This window comes from Stylophora pistillata, chromosome 1 (genome assembly GCF_964205215.1).
Source record: "Stylophora pistillata chromosome 1, jaStyPist1.2, whole genome shotgun sequence".
NCBI classification, from domain to species: domain Eukaryota; kingdom Metazoa; phylum Cnidaria; class Anthozoa; order Scleractinia; family Pocilloporidae; genus Stylophora; species Stylophora pistillata.
In genome coordinates, this window is record NC_142519.1 from 21031261 (window position 1) to 21052377 (window position 21117).

Consider the following 21117-nt stretch of genomic DNA (forward strand, 5'->3'; position numbering starts at 1 on the left):
GGCGAAGTATGATGGGGGGCCTGTTCCCCCTGGGCCTCTTCGGTAGTCATGAAGGCCTGCTCAGAACCCTGAAACGCCTGGCCAACGGGGCTCTGGTGAAGCTGACGGGCTAATCACCCACTAAGTGGATGAAACTGATTACAGAAACCATATTTGTCTTGGGTCAGGAGAACGTCTCCTCGGAGACTAGTATGACGCATCGTGGTAAAAGCTGAAAGAAAGCTACGAGGTCGACTCCCCTCCTTAACCCCAAGACAACAACATTGTTCGGTACCTGGGATGTCAGGACTATGTACGAGGCTGGAAAGGCTGTACAAATTGCTAATGAAATGACCATTTACAAGCTGGCGATATTAGGCCTTTGTGAGACCAGGTGGACTAAGTCGGGCTGCAAAAGGCTGTCAACAGGACAGATTGTACTTTACTCTGGCCACAATCATGCTAATGCTCCGCACACAAAGGGGGTTGGCTTTGTGTTGACCATGCAAGCAGCCAAGGCACTCGTAGGCTGGAACCCGGTGTCATCCAGGATCATCACGGACAGTTTCCACACCAAGATTAGCCTGCAGTGCCGGCGTATTTTGGGCGCACGAGTGCACATTTTCGTATTAGGCTGCCATCTTAGATTTGGTAACTGTGGAGGATTGGGGCGAGGAAATCTTTGCCGAGGGAGTAGGTGTTAAGTGGAAAAATGGGCAACGGGGGAGAGGGAGGGGAAAGTATTTTTTCCTTCCCCGTTGCCCATTTTTCCACTTAACACCTACTCCCTCGGCAAAGATTTCCTCGCCCCAATCCTTCACAGTTACCAAATCTAAGATGGCGGCCTAATACGAAAATGTGCACTCGTGCGCCCAAAATACGCCGGCACTACAGGCTATACCAAGATTGGTAAAGTCACGTTCATCCAGTGCTACGCACCTATACAAAAATTAAGCTGATGACGATGCAAAGGCTGACTTCTATGAAAGGCTACAAGGTGTCATAGATGGCGTAGCCAATAAAGATCTGATACTGTTGCTGGGAGATCTCAACGCAAAGGTGGGGAGCGATAACACAAGTTTTGAGACAGTTATGGGAACGTATGATGTTTGGAAAATGAAAGAAAACGGAGAGCTGTTTGCTGACTTCTGTTCCTTTAACAAGCTAGTGATCGGGGGCGGTGTTTACATAAAGAGGAACATAAGGCGACTTGGGTTTCTCCTGATAACAAGACCGCGAACTAGATTGACAAGCTGAAAAACCATCACACTAGCTCACAGAGGACAAGCCACAAGTATAACATCGAGTTGTTGAAAGAGGTAGAAACTAAAAACAGGTTCAAGCTCACGTTGCGCAATAATTTCCAAGCACTAGCAAGTCTACAGGAGAATGAGTAGCAACCAGGGGTAGAAGAGAGCCAAACGGTAGTCAACAAGGTATGGCAGAGGATAAAAGATATCTGGAAGAAGACATGTGAGGAAACACTGGGAAGTAAGACTAAACATCACAAGGCTTATGTCAGCACAGCTACACTGGAAAAGATAGAGGGTAGGAAGAAGGAAAAGGATGTGTTAAACCGGAGCGAAACAAGAGCTCAGAAAGCAGAAGCCGTGATCAGATACTCTAAAGTCAACAGAGAGGTTGAGCAAAGCATTAGGAAAGACCGAAGGAACTTTGTGGATGACCTTGCAAGACAAGCAGAGGAAGCGGCAGGGAAAGGCGATGTGAAAGAGCTTTATTTCCTCACAAAAACACTGGCAGGTGTCAGAAAGACCACAGAAAGACCTGTTAGAGCCGAAAGCGGGGAGGTGCTCACTGATCGAGAAGAGCAGCGAAAAAAGTGAGCAAAACACTTCAGGAAGCTGCTCAATGGATCTCCGCCTAGTGAGATGCCTGATATAGAACCAGCCAACACACCTTTACTGGTCAATGAGAACAGGCCAGGCAAAGCAGAGATCAAGAGAGCCATCAAACGCTTAAAGAATGGAAAAGCTGCAGGACCTGACGGCATACCACCATAAGCCATCAAGACAGATTTAAGTACCTCGACAGAGATGCTTTACGAGCTGTTTGGGAAGATATGGGAGACAAATGAGGTATCGGATGACCGGAAAGAAGGCTACCTGATCAAATTACCAAAGAAGGGAGACCTAAGGGAATGCAAGAACTGGAGAGGCATCATGCTGCTATCAACTGCCGGAAAAGTACTGAGCAGAACAATCTTGGAGAGACTGAAGGTGGAGTGGACAAACGACTGAGGGATGAGCAAGCTGGATTTCGCCGGGAAGGAAAGGTCGTGCACTGATCATACTGCCACCTTGAGGATCATCTTGGAGCAGTCGCTCGAGTGGAACTCTCCCGTCTACAAGACCTTTGTTGATTTTGAGAAGGCCTTTGACAGTGTTGATAGAGACGTGTTGTAGAAGCTATTACGTCATTGCGGCATCCCCGAGAAGTACATTACCCTTATACAGAAGACCTATGTCAACTGCAGCTGCAGGGTAATTCAGAAGGGCGTCCTTTCTGAATTGGTTGAGATACTCACCGGAGTACGCGAGGGCTGTTTGTTATCGCCCTATCTGTTCTTGCTGGTCATCGACTGGATAATGCGACAGACAACAGAGAAACATCGAGATGGCATACAGTGGACCCTCATGAATCGGCTAGAAGATCTAGCCTTCGCGGATGATGTCGCTTTACTCTAACACAATCGCCAGGGCATGCAATCCAAACTAACACGGATGGCCAAGATCTCAGCAAAGGCAGGCCTTAGAAACAGCAAATCTAAGACAAAGGGCATGAGAATTAACACCAGTAATGTAGACAGGCTGGAATTGCAGGAGGAAGACATCGAGAAAGTGGAGGACTTTGTCTACCTTGGCAGTAACATCCGCAAGGATGGCGGGTCTGATCGAGACATACAAATGAGGATCGGGAAGGCAAGAACTGCTTTCACAACTTTACGTCCTGTGTGGAATACTAAAACAATATCCAGAAAGACCAAACTACGGATATTTAACACCAGCGTCAAATCCGTCCTCCTGTGTGGGTCAGAGACATGGAGGGTAACAAAAGCAACCTCCAACAAACTGCAGTCCTTTGTAAATAAATGCTTACGGTCCATCATGGACGTACACTGGCCTGAGGTCATAAGGAATGAAGATTTGTGGGCAAGAACTGATCAGGAACGAATTGACATCCAGATTAGAAGGCACAAATCGGGTTGGATAGAGCACACCCTCAGAAAACCGAACAGTTATGTTACCAGGCATGCACTGATGAACCCACAGGGGAAGAGAAAACAAGGCCGTCCTAGAAACAGCTGGAGGATAACCGTGGACAAGGAGGCGGCCAAGGCAGGCTACACCTGGAATGAAATAGAGAGGCTGGCCCGGGATAGGAGATGGTGTGAGGTTTCTTTGGACCTATGCTCCACAGGGAGTGAAAAGGGATAAGCACGGCTGAAAGAAAGATTTTCACGATTAATCTTTTTTTTTTACGACTAACGGTTGAAATTTGACAATTTTTAAGCCAATTCAAGCTAAATTTTTTTGCCTTTTTACGGTTAACCCCACTGAGACCCACTCAAATCTGGCACTTGGACAGGGCATTTGAATATAAGTTCGGCCCCTGGTGGCGAGAAACAATCTTCAACAATTCTCGATCATTGCACTGATGTCTGGGAACTTATAAAGATGTGGGGGGGGGGGGGGGTGGGATGTTGAAGCGTTGAATCCGTCGACGCATTATTTTTCCATTTAGTATGATGACTTTAAAATGCCTGCGTCGACGATGCTATCTGCTTGATAATCACCGTATATAACCCTAACAGTTTCTTCACTCCCTCACGACAGAGTCTAATGCATCCCATTAAAAATATTTACGGTAGGGATTTTCAACGGGGTGGGTTTGAGTCCTACTACAGTTTTATCTCTGCTTTTCAGTGAAAAAATTCTTCCAAAGTAGCATATTCTTTATTACCTACTGCACAGGTTTGTGTAAAGCATCATTTGCATATTAGTATCCATGATTTTCGTGACCGAAAAACCACAAGAAGGAAACAAGAAAATGTTTTACGGTGATTGAAATAATGTCAACGCTTGAGTATGTTACATCTACACTAGTATCAAGTTGCTGCCCGTCTTCAATGTCATCGGTAAAGAACTGCCGACATACCGGTACATATGATTGAATTGTCCTCTTTCGAGTCCACAATGAAGCTCAATTTTATTCTAGAACTTTCTTAAAATGTCAATTGAAAATTTGCTGCGAAATGCGATATTAGAATTTCGAACTATTGGTGATTTTCAAAAGCGTTCCGTGAGCTCCGAATGAAATGAAATGGTCACGTTTTAGACTTAAAACATAATTCAATCCCTGTCCTTCTTTTGCGTTTTTCGTGAGCAAAATTCATTTGCCGCTACTCGAGGCGCTGATTTCCGCCATTTTGCGGCTATCGACGAGTGAATTTACTTGAATGAAGAAGCAACTCTGGCTAAAAAGAAAAAAAAAAACTTCACCACGTTTCTAAGTTTATTTTAAGTTATCTCTGCTTGAAATATGAAGATAGCCATTTTTTCTGTTGATGTGTCCCCCTCTCACGCGGTCTTGAAAAAAAGTCGCTCTTAAGAAGCCGAATCATACCCTTGCTTTTTGCGGAATTTAGGAACTAACGACAAATTATCCTTTATCTCTAAATTTACATCATCTATCAAAGACAATTCATGTTCTCGGAAAGGCGACGACTTCTTTAAGAGTAAATTTCTCTCGATCTCTTTAATCATGGATATAATGTCCAACGTTTGCCATCTTTTGTTGATGACTTCATCCATCAACACGACAAAATGACTACTCGAACAATAACATATTACTTGAAGAAGTTCCGGGAGATGCTTGAGGCGATCCCAATTTTGTGATCCAATCACAAATTTCATTCTGCTTGGTATTAGTTCTAGCTTCTTTGCCAAACAATTCTCGATCATTGCACTGATGTCTGGGAACTTATAAAGATCGCTGCTTTCCATCACAACAAAAAAGGTGAAGTGATCTGAAAAATAAAAAAGCAACACAAGGACAGCAAATTCCTCATGACGCATGACGAAACATCTCCAACGACTGGCTTAAGTTGCTAAATCATCCAATATCAACCGACTATAGTTAGAAACTACTCGGTTCATTGTTCAGGGAAATAGCTAAATAATCCATTTGCCAGTCCTTATGCAAGTAAGAGCAGCGGCACAGTTCTCTTCACGTAAGGGGCACAGAAATTCGTAGCTGTTACCCCTTCTCGAGAATGCTGACAAACGTGTCTACAACCGGAGCTCGCTGTGTTTTAAAATTTATCCGACGAAGGAAACGTTTTACTCGCGTAAGCCGATTTGCTTAACACCAATTGAGTTAAACGCCGCCAGTAGAGAAGACTAATGGTTTCCCTTCGAACATCTCGTCCTTCGATCATTTCTTCCTCTCATTCTGTATCTAATCAGGAGGGCCAAAGTGCTCTACTTAAAAGCAACATTCAGCAAGCAAACTTTTATCTCTTGTGTTAAAGAAAACTTGGTGTTCAAGTTTACTTTTTGATCAGAATAATTAGCCACTTCTTAGATCCAAGGTCCCTGTCTCCCACTCACCTTGATCGTGTATCCAAACATCCATAATTGATGAAATAGCTTCTTCCACATTTTTCAGTTCATCTTTCACCAACTTTTCCTTTTCCTTTATTTCCTCTTGTAGTTTGACCTCTTCGGCTCCTTCCACTTCACTCTCTTCTGCTCTGGAAAAAAAGTAAGGGTCACGGAACAGACGCCTTCGCCTTAACGGAAATTCTTTGTTTTTAATCCTTTCTTCAAAATCTTCCTTCATCGCTTTCAAATTCTTCCACCGCCGATTCCACTGCTTCTCGAAAAGCTTCCTTTCCTCTAGTTCGCCAGTTATCTTCATCGCTTTTTGCAAACTTTCCAAAGACACTACATCAGTTTTACTATCTGAACTTAAATCCTTGAAAAAAGATATAATATTTTTTACACTGGCGTTCTCCTTTGCATCGTCGATGATCAAAACCGCCACCTGACTATGGAACACCGTAGGACGATCGCTACATTGGCGCAGTTTTTTAATTTCTTCCAGGGGAAGAGCAGAACGAAGAGAACGCGGTTTATCTTTTTCCAACAACTCTGCCAAATCATATAACTGCAGTGCTTCAAAGACTTCCTTTAACAGCTTGACAGGAGTATCCGGAAATAGGTCGAAAATTTTCATCCTCAAACCTCTCTCATTTGGTTCAAATTTGAGACCAAAGGCTTGGAAGACATTTTTTTTTATTTCCGGGTCATTTCCGAGAACTTTTGTCAATTCGCAGGTGACATTGTGACTCAGGTCTTTGAGGCACACTTTAAATCTGAAATCTAAAAAAAAAAAAAACAATTAAACAATGCCTGTTGTTGTCACAAGTACGCAACTGTTATATATAAATGTACACGTTTAGAACATAATAAACATAGTACGCATCGTCTCATTGGTCAATTCAAATTCTAAGCGGGGCCCACGTGTAACTAGTTATGTTCGTGATAAAGTCACTTGGGGTGTTGGGAGAACACATCGTATTCTCTCAACATCCTATATGGCTTTATCACGTTATAGAGCCCGGAAAAATGTATTCCGTCGCTTGAATAAAGTATTTAAATCACCCGCTCTTAAAATAAGAATTCTACTGTTATCTCTGTAACCTATTTCCTTTCCCGGGAATGCGGGATTGTTAGAGAGTTACCCCACCCCGGAGAAGGGCTGAAGAGCCATCGTAATATGTTCGACAAGCTGTGGCCCTTGCAGGAGCTTATGTTAGAGCGTTATCGAGGGAAAGTTGAGAATACCACGAAAGGGCACTAGGCTTCTGTGGCTATCTTTCCCCTCTTCTTATTCTCAGGAACACATGTCTCTCTCCTCTAATGCTTGTACTGGAAAGCTACGTGCCCATATAGCTTAACTTGTAGAGTCAAGATAAGGAATATCAATGACCTTGCATGTTGTTGAATGACAAAATGCTCCCAAGAAGTACTTAAAAAAGCGAATTAAGAAAGTCCAACAGGACTAACCAAAATGTGGTGGAAAATTTTCCAAACTCATAATTGGCTCAACAAAATATAATTAAAAATGTAAACTAATAAAAAATGTAAAGAAATAATTAGAGTTTTCAAGGCCAAAAATAATGGAAGCCCTGTGATCCTTTCAAAGTTGTGATCCTCCGGCTTGACACTTTAAAGTGACACCATATGAAAGTACATCTGAAGGCTACAGAAAAACCTTGAGTAAGTGCTCTTTTAAGGTCAAAAAAGCGTGCTAACCTGCTCCGGTCTCTTCTGATCCGGGCTCCGATTCAGGGCCGGTCCCAAACGCGCTGTCACTTATGTCTGTTGTTATACTATTCACGTCGTGCACACTATCTAGATAGCTCTGAACATATGCAGCTTTATCCGTATCAAGAAAATTGGCCGGCATTGATTCGGATTTCTTGGCGCTGTCACCCATTTCGTCACCTTCTCGCTGTTTGCAATACAGGCTGGAATCTGAATTCCTCCGCCGATCATTTCTGGAGCTCATCCCGTCTGGGCCATCGCGCTCTACAAAAAACCAACAAATTCTCAACCATTCTCTTAGTAAAATCAGTGAATAACTTCCTCACTGAATTATTAATTATTAATACAACGCAGGTCTCTTGTTTCTATGCCTTCCTGTTTGGTCGTGGAGCCTAGTTTATTCGTTGTTCATGTTATTGTGAATCATCCTGTTTTTTTTTTTTTTTCGGTAAATTCATGGCAAACAGCATGATCAACCTGTTCAAGCAAAGGTACTCTTAGTAAGAATACATTGAGGCCTTCGCCACGATTCGACCTTTATCCTTCACTTGGACCCAATCAATTAAGTCATAATTTAACTTAATGTACGCAGACCAAACATCAGTTCTAAAAGTAGCTGGTTAATTTCCCGTTTGTTAAATGGGACACTGAAAAGCCAAACTGGTGAAGGTTGGTGGCTGATTTCATTAAATAGATTGAGAAATGTATATCAATTAGTCATCTAAGGAATCTATACTTTGTATCATTTCCAGATAAAAATGAAGGACTTCTTGAAAACAGCGTCAGTCTAATTCAAGTTACTCATCAAATTCTTAATATCATCTATCGTCTAATATCAATACAAGAAACACAACAGCCTGGACTCGAAAATCATTAGATACTTAATGCGCGTGTTTACTGTATCACACATGCTATCCACCAAGAACAAGGAAAGAGTCATTACGGTTCTTAAGAAATAATTCACTGTATACCTTGACAATCTGCGGTCGAGAGATCCGAATTGGCGTTCTTCAGTTCTTGCTCATCGATGTAGACATTGATCATGACCTCCTCGCCACCGGCTAGTTGTTTTATTTCATCTGTAACTAGGAACTGTTGTAGATCACGTTGCAGTGTGCCATCCAGGTATCGATTCCACAGAGCCTTGACAGCCGACTTTTTTTGCAGCTGCACAGTAAAACACACAGAACCTTCACTGATTGTTTGTAGAGCTGAAGCTGCTGGGAGTACTGCAGCTGTGAATGCTTCTACGAAGTCCTCCAGCTTCGAGCATTTATGAAGGATCACCCCAGTACCGACAACCAATAGGGCTCCGCTGATTTTTCGGAATGTACAGTGCATTCTAACCTCTGAAAATAAATAGTCCAGTTCTTAAACACAAAATTCGGAGAAATTTATTTTAAAAGCAATGATAACTTTTTTGCAGTTTATACTACATAGTAATGACTACTGAGAAATGGTCTTGCTCACCATCGAGTACCAGTAAGCCAGAGTATTCTTTGTCCCACGCACGTGAAAACATATTTCCTTAAAACGACTGTTAGCACAATTTCAAGTGATTACCGGGCCAGCTAACAAGCCAAACATCTTTAATCATTTTGTAACAGAAACTTTTAGTGGCATATATATGTACACTGTGATACAATTAGATAAAATAACAGCAAATTTGCGCACATTTTGTTACTCACCCCCAATTAACCTTTCACCGACAGCTCTAGCTGATGACACAACAGCAGAGGCTCGAGCTGAAATGAAACACAAAATAATTTCAACGTGGGATCCTTGGATTAACTATTGCATCGCTGCACTCATGTGGCTAATTTCTCGGTGTAATGAGATGTATGATAACTCCACGCATACCAGAGCCCATAACACGCTTCCCCTTTCTTGCGCTGTAAAGAACCGCCATCAGTTATCGTCTGGAGGGGGCATGATTTTGTTTGTGTCACGAAAAAGATCAACCTGATCCTCCACAATCGGCGGTCAATTTTCTATAGTCCACTCTTTAGACCCTGTTGGGGATGACTGACCCCCCCCCCCCCCACCTTCCCCCACGCAATTGCCTTTGAAAACCATGTGATCCACCCCAAAATCCTCCACCCTTATTCCCTGGTAATCATCGTCCCCTAAGTTATCATTGTCATGATCATCAGTTTTAAACTTATTGTTGTTAATATATTTAATATTATTATTATAATTATTATTATTATAATTATTATTGAATACATGGCGGAGTAGACATAGAACGAAGAGCTCTACACTCTGCATCCTGAACATCCGAAATTAACTACTGCAAGACTCCTTGAGAGGGTTTGGAGAATCACTAGTACCAGATAATTCGAAATATCAGGTTTTTGCATAGTCTGCTCTTTTATAGATTGCATTTATCGACAAAGCCCGTTTGACATTTTGAATTTTGAATTTTGAATTTTAAATTTGTATTGCTCAACGAGAATTTATCATGGCTGCGAAGGGAAATCGGCGCAAGGTGACTAGCAAGATTCAATGGACCGATAAAATGAAAGATGATTTACTGGAATGTAAACAGAAAGCTCTGGATTTGACTAAGTCAAGCAACCCACCGCGACTCGGGAAGGAAAAAAGGCTAAATGGCTGTGATGAAAGAACTGTCGGAAACAATGGGATATTACGAGCAAGGTTTGTCTAGTCAGAATCTTCGTGACCACGCTGATAGACTCGAGAAGATGCAAGATAGGAAAGGGGAGGTCGTATGTATGGATATGGGTGTTGAAAGCACAAGGAATAGAATGGATAGATCGAAAAGTTTATGAATAATAACAGCCATGATTTAGAGGCAGAAGCAGATTTACATATGAAAAACGTGACAGCAAAGTCAAGCTCCGTTCCCAAGAAGAGACCAATTGCCAACAATTCCTTTGTCAAAGAAGCGATAACAACCACAGAGAGCACACATTTGGACTGTGGTATAAAAATTAAAATCAGTCCGAATCTACCGCAATTTGATGTGTGCCCCTCGGAAATCAAGGCCAAGAAGTGGGGAAATATCAGCCACCAAAGATTTTGCGAGAAAATAAATAATATGTATAATGAGGTTGTTCAATTACAAAGAAATATTTTCAATCTACCGTCGGGCAGAGCGGGTAAACATTTCATCAAGAAGCTGACATTTTGGCGGAAACAATTTAGCTCAGATCTTAATTCGATCGCCTTGAAAGCATTTATGGTGCTTCCTTCGGTAATTCTACAAAAACCACCGGCAACCTCCAAAAGCAAAGAGCACAGTATGGCGATAGAGCGGAGATTAGCTCTCTGGAGGCAGGGTGACTTGAATATGTTAATGAAGGAGATGATTCATTCAAGATGGGTTTGTGAATTCTAAAAGGTCCAGTTCGTTTGAAGACATCTCAAGAACGTTTGCAAAGTTAGTCTTTCAAGGGAAACTCACGGTAGCGATCAAATTCCTGGATAAAGAGAGCTCGTCGGGATTGTTGAATCTGTCAGACGAAGTATTAGCTCAATTGAAAGAGGAACACCCTCTTCCCGCTGAAATCGAAGAGGAGTGTCTCCTGCATGGTCCTGTAGACCTCGTTCCACCCCGCATTTTTTATCTAATCGGTGAGAAGTGGATCTTTGACTCCGCCCTGAAAACTAAAGGTTCTGCTGGCCCTCCCGGAATGGATGCCGAGCTGTACCGTTGAATTCTCTGCTAAAAGAACTTTGCGGCGGAAGGAAAAACACTAAGAGAAGAGATCGCTACTCTGACAAGAAACCTGCTTAAGTTCAATTACCACCCCTCCCTACTTTAAGGCTACAATGCTTGTAGACTGATACCGCTGAACAAAAACCCAGGAGTTACACCAATTGGAGTGAGAGAAGGTCTTGCGCCGCATAATCGACAAAACCACCTCTGCGATGTTTATGGAAGAAATAAAGGAGGCAGCTGGCCCACTGCAAGTTTGTGCAGGTCATAGCGCTGGATCAGAAGCAGCCATACACGCAATGAATCAGGTTTTTAATGAGGAAGGGACGGACGGAGTTCTATTAATTGATGCAACTAACGCGTTCAATCAGATGAACAGGGCGTTGGCCATGCATAACGTCAGGATCACATGTAAAGAAATCGCCTTATATAATTATCATTACCACGTATAGAAGCCCCTCCAGGCTGTTCATTAATGGCGGAGGCGAGATCTTTTCCCAAGAGAGTACTACCCAAGGTGACCCACTAGCAATGACTTGGTATGCAATTAACATCGTTCACATGATCATTAGTCTCAGGGCATCAATTCCCCACGCCAAGCAAGTCTGGCTGGCGGATGACTCCGCAAGTGGAGGGAGTATTGAGTCACTGTGAGGGACAAGAGGTACAAGAGTTTATGTGAGGAAGGGAGAAAATTTGGCTATATCGTTAATGGTGCTAAAAGCTGGTTAATTGTTAAGACCAGTGATCTGGTAGAGAATGCAAATAAGGTGTTTGGCAATGAAGTGAACATAACGCTCGATGGACGACGTCATCTCGGTGCGGTCATCGGATCAAAAGAGTTTATGGACCAATATTGTCAAGAGAAAGTAGATAAGTGGCTCAAAGAAATGGAGTCCCTCACAGTGATCAGCAAGAGTCAGCTCCACGCTGCCTATGTCGCATTCACTATAGGATTTAAATCGAAATTCACTTATTACTTGCGCACCATAGAATCGTTTGAAGAGTATGTGGACCCCATCGAAGAAGTGATTCACACTTCCTTTCTTCCTTTGTTATTCGGGCGAGCGGAGCCTCTCCCTGAAGAAGTTAAGGAACTTGTCAATCTATCACCTGCACAGGGCGGGATTGGGATTCCTAATCTTAAGCGTGAAAGTCCGGAGCAGTTCAAAGCCTCGTGTGATGTAACAGCACTACACGTCAATTCTATTGTTACTCAAAGCTCCACCATTCCAGCACGAGAGTTGACGGAGGAAAGGAGGCGTGAAATCAACGCTTAAAAGAAAGCCGCTGTAAAGTCCCGGATTGACAGGATTGACGAATCGTTATCTCCTGATCTACTCCAATCGGTGCAGCAGGCAAGGGACAAGGTAGCCAGCTCTTAGCTAAACACCACTCCAATCGAAGAACATGGACTGGCTTTAAACAAGCAGGAGTTAATAGGGACTCCCTTTGCCTCTGCTACAACCTCCCTCTGCCTAATCTCCCTAGTTACTGTGCTTGTGGGGAAATCTCCACTGTCAACCATGATTTGTCATGCAAGAAGGGAGGTTTTGTTGCCCAGAGACACGATACAATCCGAGATCTACTGACATTACACATCAGTAAAGTGTGCAGAAATGTGGAGACAGAGCCACTCCTGCAACCACTCGACAATGAGGTTTTCAACCTTCAGTCAACTGTCGAAAGCCGAGAAGCAAGGCTGGACATGAAGGCAGGAGGCTTTTGGACACCAGGAGTTACAGCATTTTTCGACGTACATGTAACGCATGTTAACTCCAGGTCAAACCAGGGTAAGTCAACAGCAACGATCTTCAAAGAGCAAGAAAACGAGAAGAAGAGGAAATACAACCAGAGAGTGAGGGATGTGGAAATGCGAACTTTTACACCGTTGGTGTTTGGTACAAACGGAGGCATGGGACTTGACTGTCAGAACTTTTTAAGAACCCTCGCAAATAAGCTTTCGAACAAGAATAATGAGCCCTACGCCAGCGTCATTTCCTGGCTACTAATACAACTTTCCTTTGCTATATTAAGAACTGTACACATATGCGTAAGAGGTTCTAGAGTTCCGTTTAAATCACACCAGGTCTCAGAAGACTTCACCCTCGCTGTAGTTGGTCTACATCTGCACTCATAATTCCAGGTTTTTATATTTTGATAGTTTTTTCTATTTAGTAATGCTAAATTTTTTCTTTTCTCATATATTTTAATTAGTTCTCTATCGTGAACATTAATATTAATTCTTTTGAAATTTGTAAATAATTAGATGTATGGTTTGAAATTGTAAATAATTGCTTTATTAATAAAATGGAGGATTATTATCATTATTATTATTATTATTATTGCTATTATGCTACCTATATTATCATTATTATTATTATTATCATCATTATCATTATCATCATTATTATTATCATCACTATTAGATGTATTACCACCATCGGTATTATTACTTTCTTCATTGACACATCAGTTCATGATACTCATACCTGAGGCCAAGCAAAAATCATCACTACCATTATCATACTGCTATTGTTATTGACTTAATAAAAAATGATTATACTCAAGGAATGGAAATATAGGATCATTGTCAGTATTTGAACTAATTTGCTGCCACATACCCCACCCTCTGACTCAACAACAGTCAACTGATGACAAGATTGGGTTAATGTTAGTTTAGATTTGGCAATTAGCAGTCGAGTCACACTGAAACAAAATTGTGTACACTAAGACCACTTGTGCATGTTTGTATGTGGTGTCTTAAAATTATATAACACTGAGTAAATAATTTAAAATTTTTGGGGGTCGAAATGAAATATCAGTTACTGTGAGGTAATAGATATACAAGTTGGATGGGCAATGACTTTATGATAGATTAAAACAACCCTTAAATTTATTCAGTTCACAATGAGTGACCAAACATGAATTTTTTTTTATTATTACAGATGACATTTCCAAGCAGAAAAGTGATGGAAAGATAAAAAATAATCACCAGAATGGGGATTTGGGGTCAGTGTATTGCTTGAAATTGTACAGCACACTTCTCACAGCAAAAATTTCAAGAAGATTTGTCAGACAGTGATGAGAATTGATGTTTAGATCAGGTAAAAAAGGACAATGAAGACCAATGATATTACCCTTACAGTAGAAATGATTTTTGTTGGGTCAGTATCTCTCTTTTCCTTATCTGAGACGATGAAACATTGCTTTTTCATCAGAAGTTACTCCAACAAGTTAATTTTCATTGCAAGCTTGAAAACAGCAACAACAAAAACTTGCTCAATCCTGACAGTGTTAAGCTTCTCAACAATAAAAACACACTGATTTTAATCATCATTTTAGTTCAAAAGAACAAATTATTAGAGCTTGCATACACAAATTTCTGTATCTTCTACTGCTTGGAATTTAAATAGTCCACCCCTGAAAAACTTTACATACTGGGTACCTAACCACAGAGTAATATAAGTGTTTCAGCTGGCTGAAGGTTCAAGTTCAGTTCAAATGGAGTGCCTCAGGTGGGGGAGTTAAGAACAACACAATAAGCCACTTGGTAAAACAATTCCCCCCATTAACCTCCTGTTCAATACTTCCTGCTTAAAATAAGCTCCAGACTTAGTTTAAGAATTTACATGACTGTTTGGCAGAGTAATGGCAGTTTAATGGCAAAATATTACAGCAAATGGTTTGAACTCAGGGGTAGCAAGTGAGAGTTGCCAGTCAAATGTTCTTAGTCCTGTTCATGATTGGTCAGTTTAGCTTGATGTTATGGGCTGGTAAGACTCAAATGGCAAACACTGTATAACATATAAAAGAGTGCAGGATTGATAATTAAGAATAACAGAATATTGTGAAAAGTGTAGAAGCACTAGAACACTCCTAAAAAACAGTATTAATATGGGACTGATTGTGACATTTGGTGTAAAACTTTTTGTAACCCTTGAAAAGAAAAATTACAAAGGGAAATACCTTTAGGGTTACAGTCAGATATAGAAGGATATATTACAATATCAGCATATAGATTGTGAGTTTTAAATGTAAAATTATAGTTGTGCTTGAAAAATTGATATCATTGGCCAACATAGTGCCTCTGAAACTTACAATCCGCACTGCATTACTTCTTCTGGCCTTAAACATATACAGATTCTTATGTCCCTACAAGTAGCTGTTAACCAAACTTTGGCACACAGCCTCTAAGTAGTTAAGAAGAAACCTCTGGACCAACCACAGAAGTAGGGGGCTGGTACATGTTAGCTGTCATTGCCCAATTAACTGTCCATCATGAATACATCCTTGAAGCTTGTCACATTTGAATATATAGTGAAAAGAAACCAAAATTAATCTCCACGCACATTTTAATTTTTGTTATTAAGAGTGTGAAAACTTTGGATATATCTGTACAATAGTCAGTCATTGTCCTTCCAGTAAAAGTAAGCAAACTGATGACAATCATGAAGTCTGCAAACAAATTTAAAATTTCTCCCATAGTTGCACAGGTCTGCTTCACTGTTTAAATTTGAAATGGAAGTGAAAGTAGGTAAACTATGGCAAAAACCAGTATTTATTTTCTATTTAAATCTTTCTATTAAAATCTATCAAAATTATAATTTTATTCTTAAGCACCCAAAAAAATCAGGACATGACCTAATAACTGCCCTTAACAATTAAGAAGATCGACTGATGCTGAATTTAAATTAAAGCACTCCAAATTGTGAAGATTGAGCACAGAGTGTAGAAAATATAGATAAAAAAGATTATGTTAGTGGCTGGCTGGAAGGTCCTGCAAAGAAAAACAGTGGCCTGACAGCTAGAAAGCATTTTTAAGTCCAAGTTCACAGTTTAACATTGTAACATCCAAAGCCTAACATATCATACGGTAACCATATTTACCCAGATAGGCTGTACTTGTGGATAGAAGGCACCCACTGATAGGCTGCACACTAAACTGTTGCTTTATTTGATTGATTAGTGAACTGTGATCAGAGGGTCCAGTAGCTATCATTATGAAACCCATTCAAAAAGAGTTTTAAAATTGTTGTTATTGCTATGTTTGAGTTTTCTTCTCATATCTCCTTGAAACTGGTGTGCTTCCAGGTTCCTTTCTTTATATCATAACTAACAACTGTAAGTTTAAACTTGTGCTATTATGATATTCTGGAAGAAACTTTTGTTTTTATGATTTGACTAAAATGTTTTCCAATTTTGCGGGCACAAAATGTAAAGATGCATTTAAAATTTGATACAATAAGATTGTAAATAAACTAGTGCATTACTTAGTGTGCATGTCACATCCCAACAACATGACTCAAATTAGAGGAAGTTATCATTCATTTGAAGCTACGGTTTTTTCATTTATGAGCAAAAATGGATGGAGCTATTAAGTCTTACATTGTGTAATAGACAAAATAAGAGGATATCAATCATGGAAACCGTGAATCTGTGATTTCTTCTAGACTGGTCTTTAAGTGTCAAATAAAGATGACAAGTTTACAGTAGCAGTTTTTGAAGAACTTGATATGGATGGAAAGAAACTGCCAGACACTTATCAATGGCATCTAGTAGAATTCTGGCCAACAATTCAGATGGTTTTGAAGTGAGTATGAAAAGGAAGCACTCTGTTAGCCTGAGCAAGTGCATAGAAATAGCTAATTCAAGCAAGCTTTGCTGGACCTCCTTAAGGAGGCAGATATTGCTAAGGAAGAAGTACAACAATAGTAGGGTTAACCTTGGAGCTCTTATACATTAATGACATGTTAACTGAGTACACACGTATAAGCTGAAGCCCTAACTTCATTTCCACCTTTCTGAAAAAGAAAAACTGCAGCCTATACCTGCAAGAAAAATTGTTGGTATTTTCCTATTTATCTAAAATTACTTTGATTGCTTACTGAAAATTGGTTTCTAAATGAATTTTGCAAAATTGATTGTATCATTAGACTGGTTATGCTTGGCATGCTCTCTGAAGAAAGAGATATTTTGTTTTGCAAGTTGAAGATGCATTTGCACTGATAATTTTAAGTTAGGGTGATCTTTACTAGATGTGTTTTAAAATTATTATAATTATTGATTGAAATATTAAATATTTCATTGACTTCGTTATAACAAACACACTAATACTTATGGACCGATATAATTTTATCATTTTGCGTTAGGTATTTGGGATTTAAAGCAAAGTGAGCGTAGGATATAATTTACACTTGAAGATAAAATTTATTCAATCCTAGCCGAAATTTTAGTACCTATCAAAAAGTCAATGAAACCTTTTACGTGATTCAACCTTCATAGTATTCAAAGCAGATGTTTTTGTGCTTAAAATGTTGCAAGATATACTTGTTTTACACCACGTTCTGGAAATTTATTCTGTCATTCCTAAATTGTTCTATAACATTCCCACGACCAACGCTTTAGGATGTTCCTACTGATAGAGTCACTCCAAAATTAACGAAAACTTTATAAATGAAAACAAAAAAACATGTCCACTTCGACTCTAAAGTAACGTAAAGTATGAGAGGAATATATCGAGTTACCTTTCCTGCTTTCCAATTCCTCCTCCTCATTCATTCGCTTCTCGAACTCATTAACTTTCAAAAGCAGATCTTTTTTCTCTGTTCGTGTCAAAATCTCCTTTAGGATATCGAGTTGATCAACATCCAAATGCTCGTGGTTTTGCAGTTCCTCCAATAATCGTCGAGCATTTTTAATGTTTCCTTCATTTTCTTCTGGCACTTTCCCTCTGCACAACGACATGAGTCGTTCCATATCATTGAGTTCGTCGAGTACGCGAATTATCTCCTCGAGCAAACCATTGTATTCTTTCCTTTTGCGCTCCAAATTCTTCACTTTTCCAAAGAGCGACCATTCCCTAACACTCTTCAAAATCTCCTTCAATATTTTCAGGCGATCAATTCCTAGGTATTCCTTGTCCTCCAGTTCCCTAAACAATGACAAAACGTCTGGGATGTTTCCATCGCTGCCAGAGGTCAGCTTCCCTCTGCACATAAACAGAAGACGCTCACGAACATTCAGCTCCTCGAGCCTCTGGCTTGCTTCGAAGAGTAGATTGTTGTATTCAATCGCTGACATTTCGATGGTGTAGGCCTGATCCAAATAGGAAAATTTACGTATTCAATATGGCGGAAGGAATCTCAGATCGGTCGGCATTAGATAACATGGGGTGAAGTAGATCCGAATGATTAGCATTTTCCGATCATCGTAGTGACGTCATCTCCCGACCGCACTGTAAACTTCGGAAATTAACATGGCGACGTAAGCATGAAACCAGTATGTTGCGGGCGATTGTAGGCTGTAAGCTCAGACCAGGCCACGCATCGTTTTGGTTTACGTTTGTAGACTAATCAGCAGTTCGCGGGACAAGCAGATGGATGTTTCCGGGGGAACCCACGAGCCGACCTATTCTCGAGCTACCTCACCCGATGTTATTTGGACCTTTTGCACAGGACAGTACATAACATAGGGTGAGGATTATTGTTATTATTTTGAGAATTCTAAGTTATGTAGTTCAGTGTCTATCTTTGGCCTTCTTTGTTTAAGGGATGGAACTTTATGCAATATTAGTGTTATTTTTCTATGCCAAAACTTCCGTCAATTTTACAAGCTTACATTTATCTTAATAATATTAATTACTTGAAGAACATTTTTTGAAAAATTGGTTAAGAGCAACAAATTCAGAGCAAGTTATGTACTTATCAAATCATTGCCTTTTCACCTTGATTGTATGCCCTCTGGGCAACCCTGAATCTTACTGCATGATTGTTATGTCTCTGGGGTATGGATTTTGTATTGATAATTGTATGAATGTAAATATTACAGTAATGCAATTAATGATTTACACTACAAGTGATATTTTAAATATTCTCTCAAAATTGCATGAGCTTTTAAGCGAGTGCAATTTGAAAGAATTTTCAAAATATTGCAAGTAGTGTACTGAATCCTTAATCGTTATAACTTTCTGTTACGATTACTCATTTATTATATGACTGAGAAAATTACAAACATGCTTGCATTCATTTGTAATGCAATTCAAATTAAGAATTAATGATCATTTTGCCTGCTATCAGTCAATCATAAAGAAGTAATTTTCTCAGTCATATAATAAGAACTGAAACCTTCTGGTGTGCGATATTTTTAAAATCAACTTACCCCACACATGAGACCTTATGGACAAAATGGTGTGAAGAAGCTAGGTGACAAGTACTTCATGTGTGCCATTTGTTGTTGTGATTGTACTGGCAAAATGTCTTTGTGTGGAAAAAGTGAAAGAAAGAAAACACAAAAATGTCTGCATGCAGACTCGAACAAACCTTCTTCCAAATAAACAGCTCAAGAGAAAATTCTTGTTACAACATAATAACGTTCTTCCATAAGAATATGATCCTGTTTCATCATTGAATAAACACATAGAAATTCTTACTTGTAAAGCACATCAGTCGCAGAATATGTCATGCATGTACATTAGATATGACACTGTATACTGTTTTGTAAATAACATGGTGCAGTTGGCTCATCAAAACTTTAAAGTCATCTCAACATTTACAATATACTCTGGCCTAGCTTACTGATTGGTGAGTGATGTGTCAGATTTTCCCAGCCAAAATAAATTTTTTTCACAAGTCAGATAATTCATTTGTTGTTTAGGTTTTGGCAAAAAATTGTTAGCAAATATACTGTTGCATGCTTCATTGGAGCTCACAAATACTGTAATTGAAACTCTCAAAACTGGTGGCATTGGAAAAGTTCAATTAGATAAATTTTAGATATCTACCTTTCATCATCCACACTTCGATCAGGTTTCGCATTTGCGAAAGCAAATGACAACTGAGCCCAGTTTGATTTTTATCAGAATACTGTTTGAATTGCACCACAAATGATCTAACTACCTGGTACTCAACATTTGTGCACACCGCAAGGAAAAACAGAGGTAAAGCATAACGGGTAGTTTTGTAGGTGGCATCCAGTAGACAAATGTTGCCATATCTTTTCAGGAGTCTGCGCTGCTAGGCACTTTGATGGACAAACAGAAAGGTGCTGGGATCCTGTTCTGTAGTGTGGTCTTCTCCATTTGTTGTGGCTGAAGAGACATCTCCACATGGCTGGAAGTAGATGAAGTCCTCCGGGCTAGATGCTTTCCACTGGATAACTTAACTGCCACATTCTCTTGATCAATTTTTGAGAATCCTTGCTTTATGGTAGCTCGTTACATGTGGCTCCTTATATCACTCAGCTTTGGATAAAACCTACGGTTTGAGGGAAATGGTTGGATTTCATCCTTTGCTGATATTTCATTTTTTATGTAGACAGTCAGGTGTCTCCACATTTTATGGGTGTCTTTCACTCCCTCATTGACAAGCTTTTCAATTTGTCTGATGATCCTGTCATCCACAGACTGAGATAGGCTGCTTCCCTGGAATGAAATGAGAATAATATGTGTTAAGATATTAATTTCTCTCAAGGCATGTTATACTTAAGTTAAAACAGAGAGAAGTGTCATAGCTCCAACAAGACACCTTATTAAATACCAGAAAGAAAGCGTAATTTTTTTTCTGATTAACCAAACATTGATTGGTACTGGCAGTTGCAGGTGGACTTCATACCCTCTCCTTTTATTATCATACCTCTCCCATAAGATGATGTGCATGGTCAGTCTCAGTAGGAAACTCTATGTAAATTCTCTGCTCAGACCTCACATTTCCTTTTGCCACATCATCTCTCAATCGTTTTGATGCTTTCAATCTTTCATGTTTTGTATCTTTTTCAATCTGCAGTGAGTTTTAAATTTTAATATTAAATACTGAGAAAGAACGTTTTTAGTGTATTTTAATGTCTCATCCTGGCTGCGCTTCAAATTTAAATGCTGCAATTTATTGTCGAAAGAGATTATTAGTTTTATTCTGAATGCACACATACTTACTTACAAAGAGAGATGAAATGCAGCTGGTTATAAAACCAACTGATGAATCACAGCAAAACTAATGATGAAAATTGTGTATGTTCAAATAGCAGAAGCTATTCTATTGAGTGTATGATGAAATTCTTAAATGAAGATGGAAGTTTACGTTTCTGTATGAAAGAATTACGTTCCTGGTT

General features: G+C 39.8%; 2 protein-coding genes, 1 long non-coding RNA gene and 1 pseudogene across 3 annotated transcripts; 3 read left to right on the forward strand and 1 right to left on the reverse strand.

Annotated features, from left to right (window-relative positions):
* The first annotated feature begins 2720 nt into the window (after window positions 1-2720).
* LOC111329176 (uncharacterized) lies at window positions 2721-3434 on the forward strand. Its single transcript, XM_022933785.1, has one exon. It carries the CDS (start codon window positions 2721-2723, stop codon window positions 3432-3434), a length of 714 nt encoding a protein of 237 aa, XP_022789520.1.
* A 497-nt stretch (window positions 3435-3931) lies between these two features.
* LOC111329179 (uncharacterized) lies at window positions 3932-18193 on the reverse strand. Its single transcript, XM_022933789.2, has 6 exons — window positions 17541-18193; window positions 9020-9076; window positions 8303-8680; window positions 7320-7595; window positions 5610-6383; window positions 3932-5026 (listed from the first exon to the last, which is right to left on the reverse strand). The coding sequence occupies exons 1-6, from the start codon at window positions 18094-18096 to the stop codon at window positions 4605-4607; spliced, it is 2463 nt and encodes an 820-aa protein (XP_022789524.1). The 5' UTR covers window positions 18097-18193; the 3' UTR covers window positions 3932-4604.
* LOC148741625 (uncharacterized) lies at window positions 10120-13318 on the forward strand (annotated as a pseudogene).
* Window positions 18194-18239: 46 nt separating the features above from the next.
* LOC148741626 (uncharacterized) lies at window positions 18240-20832 on the forward strand. The gene is made up of 2 exons (XR_015994871.1): window positions 18240-18488; window positions 20016-20832. It is a non-coding gene; the product is annotated as an uncharacterized LOC148741626 (long non-coding RNA).
* The last annotated feature ends 285 nt before the right edge of the window (window positions 20833-21117 follow it).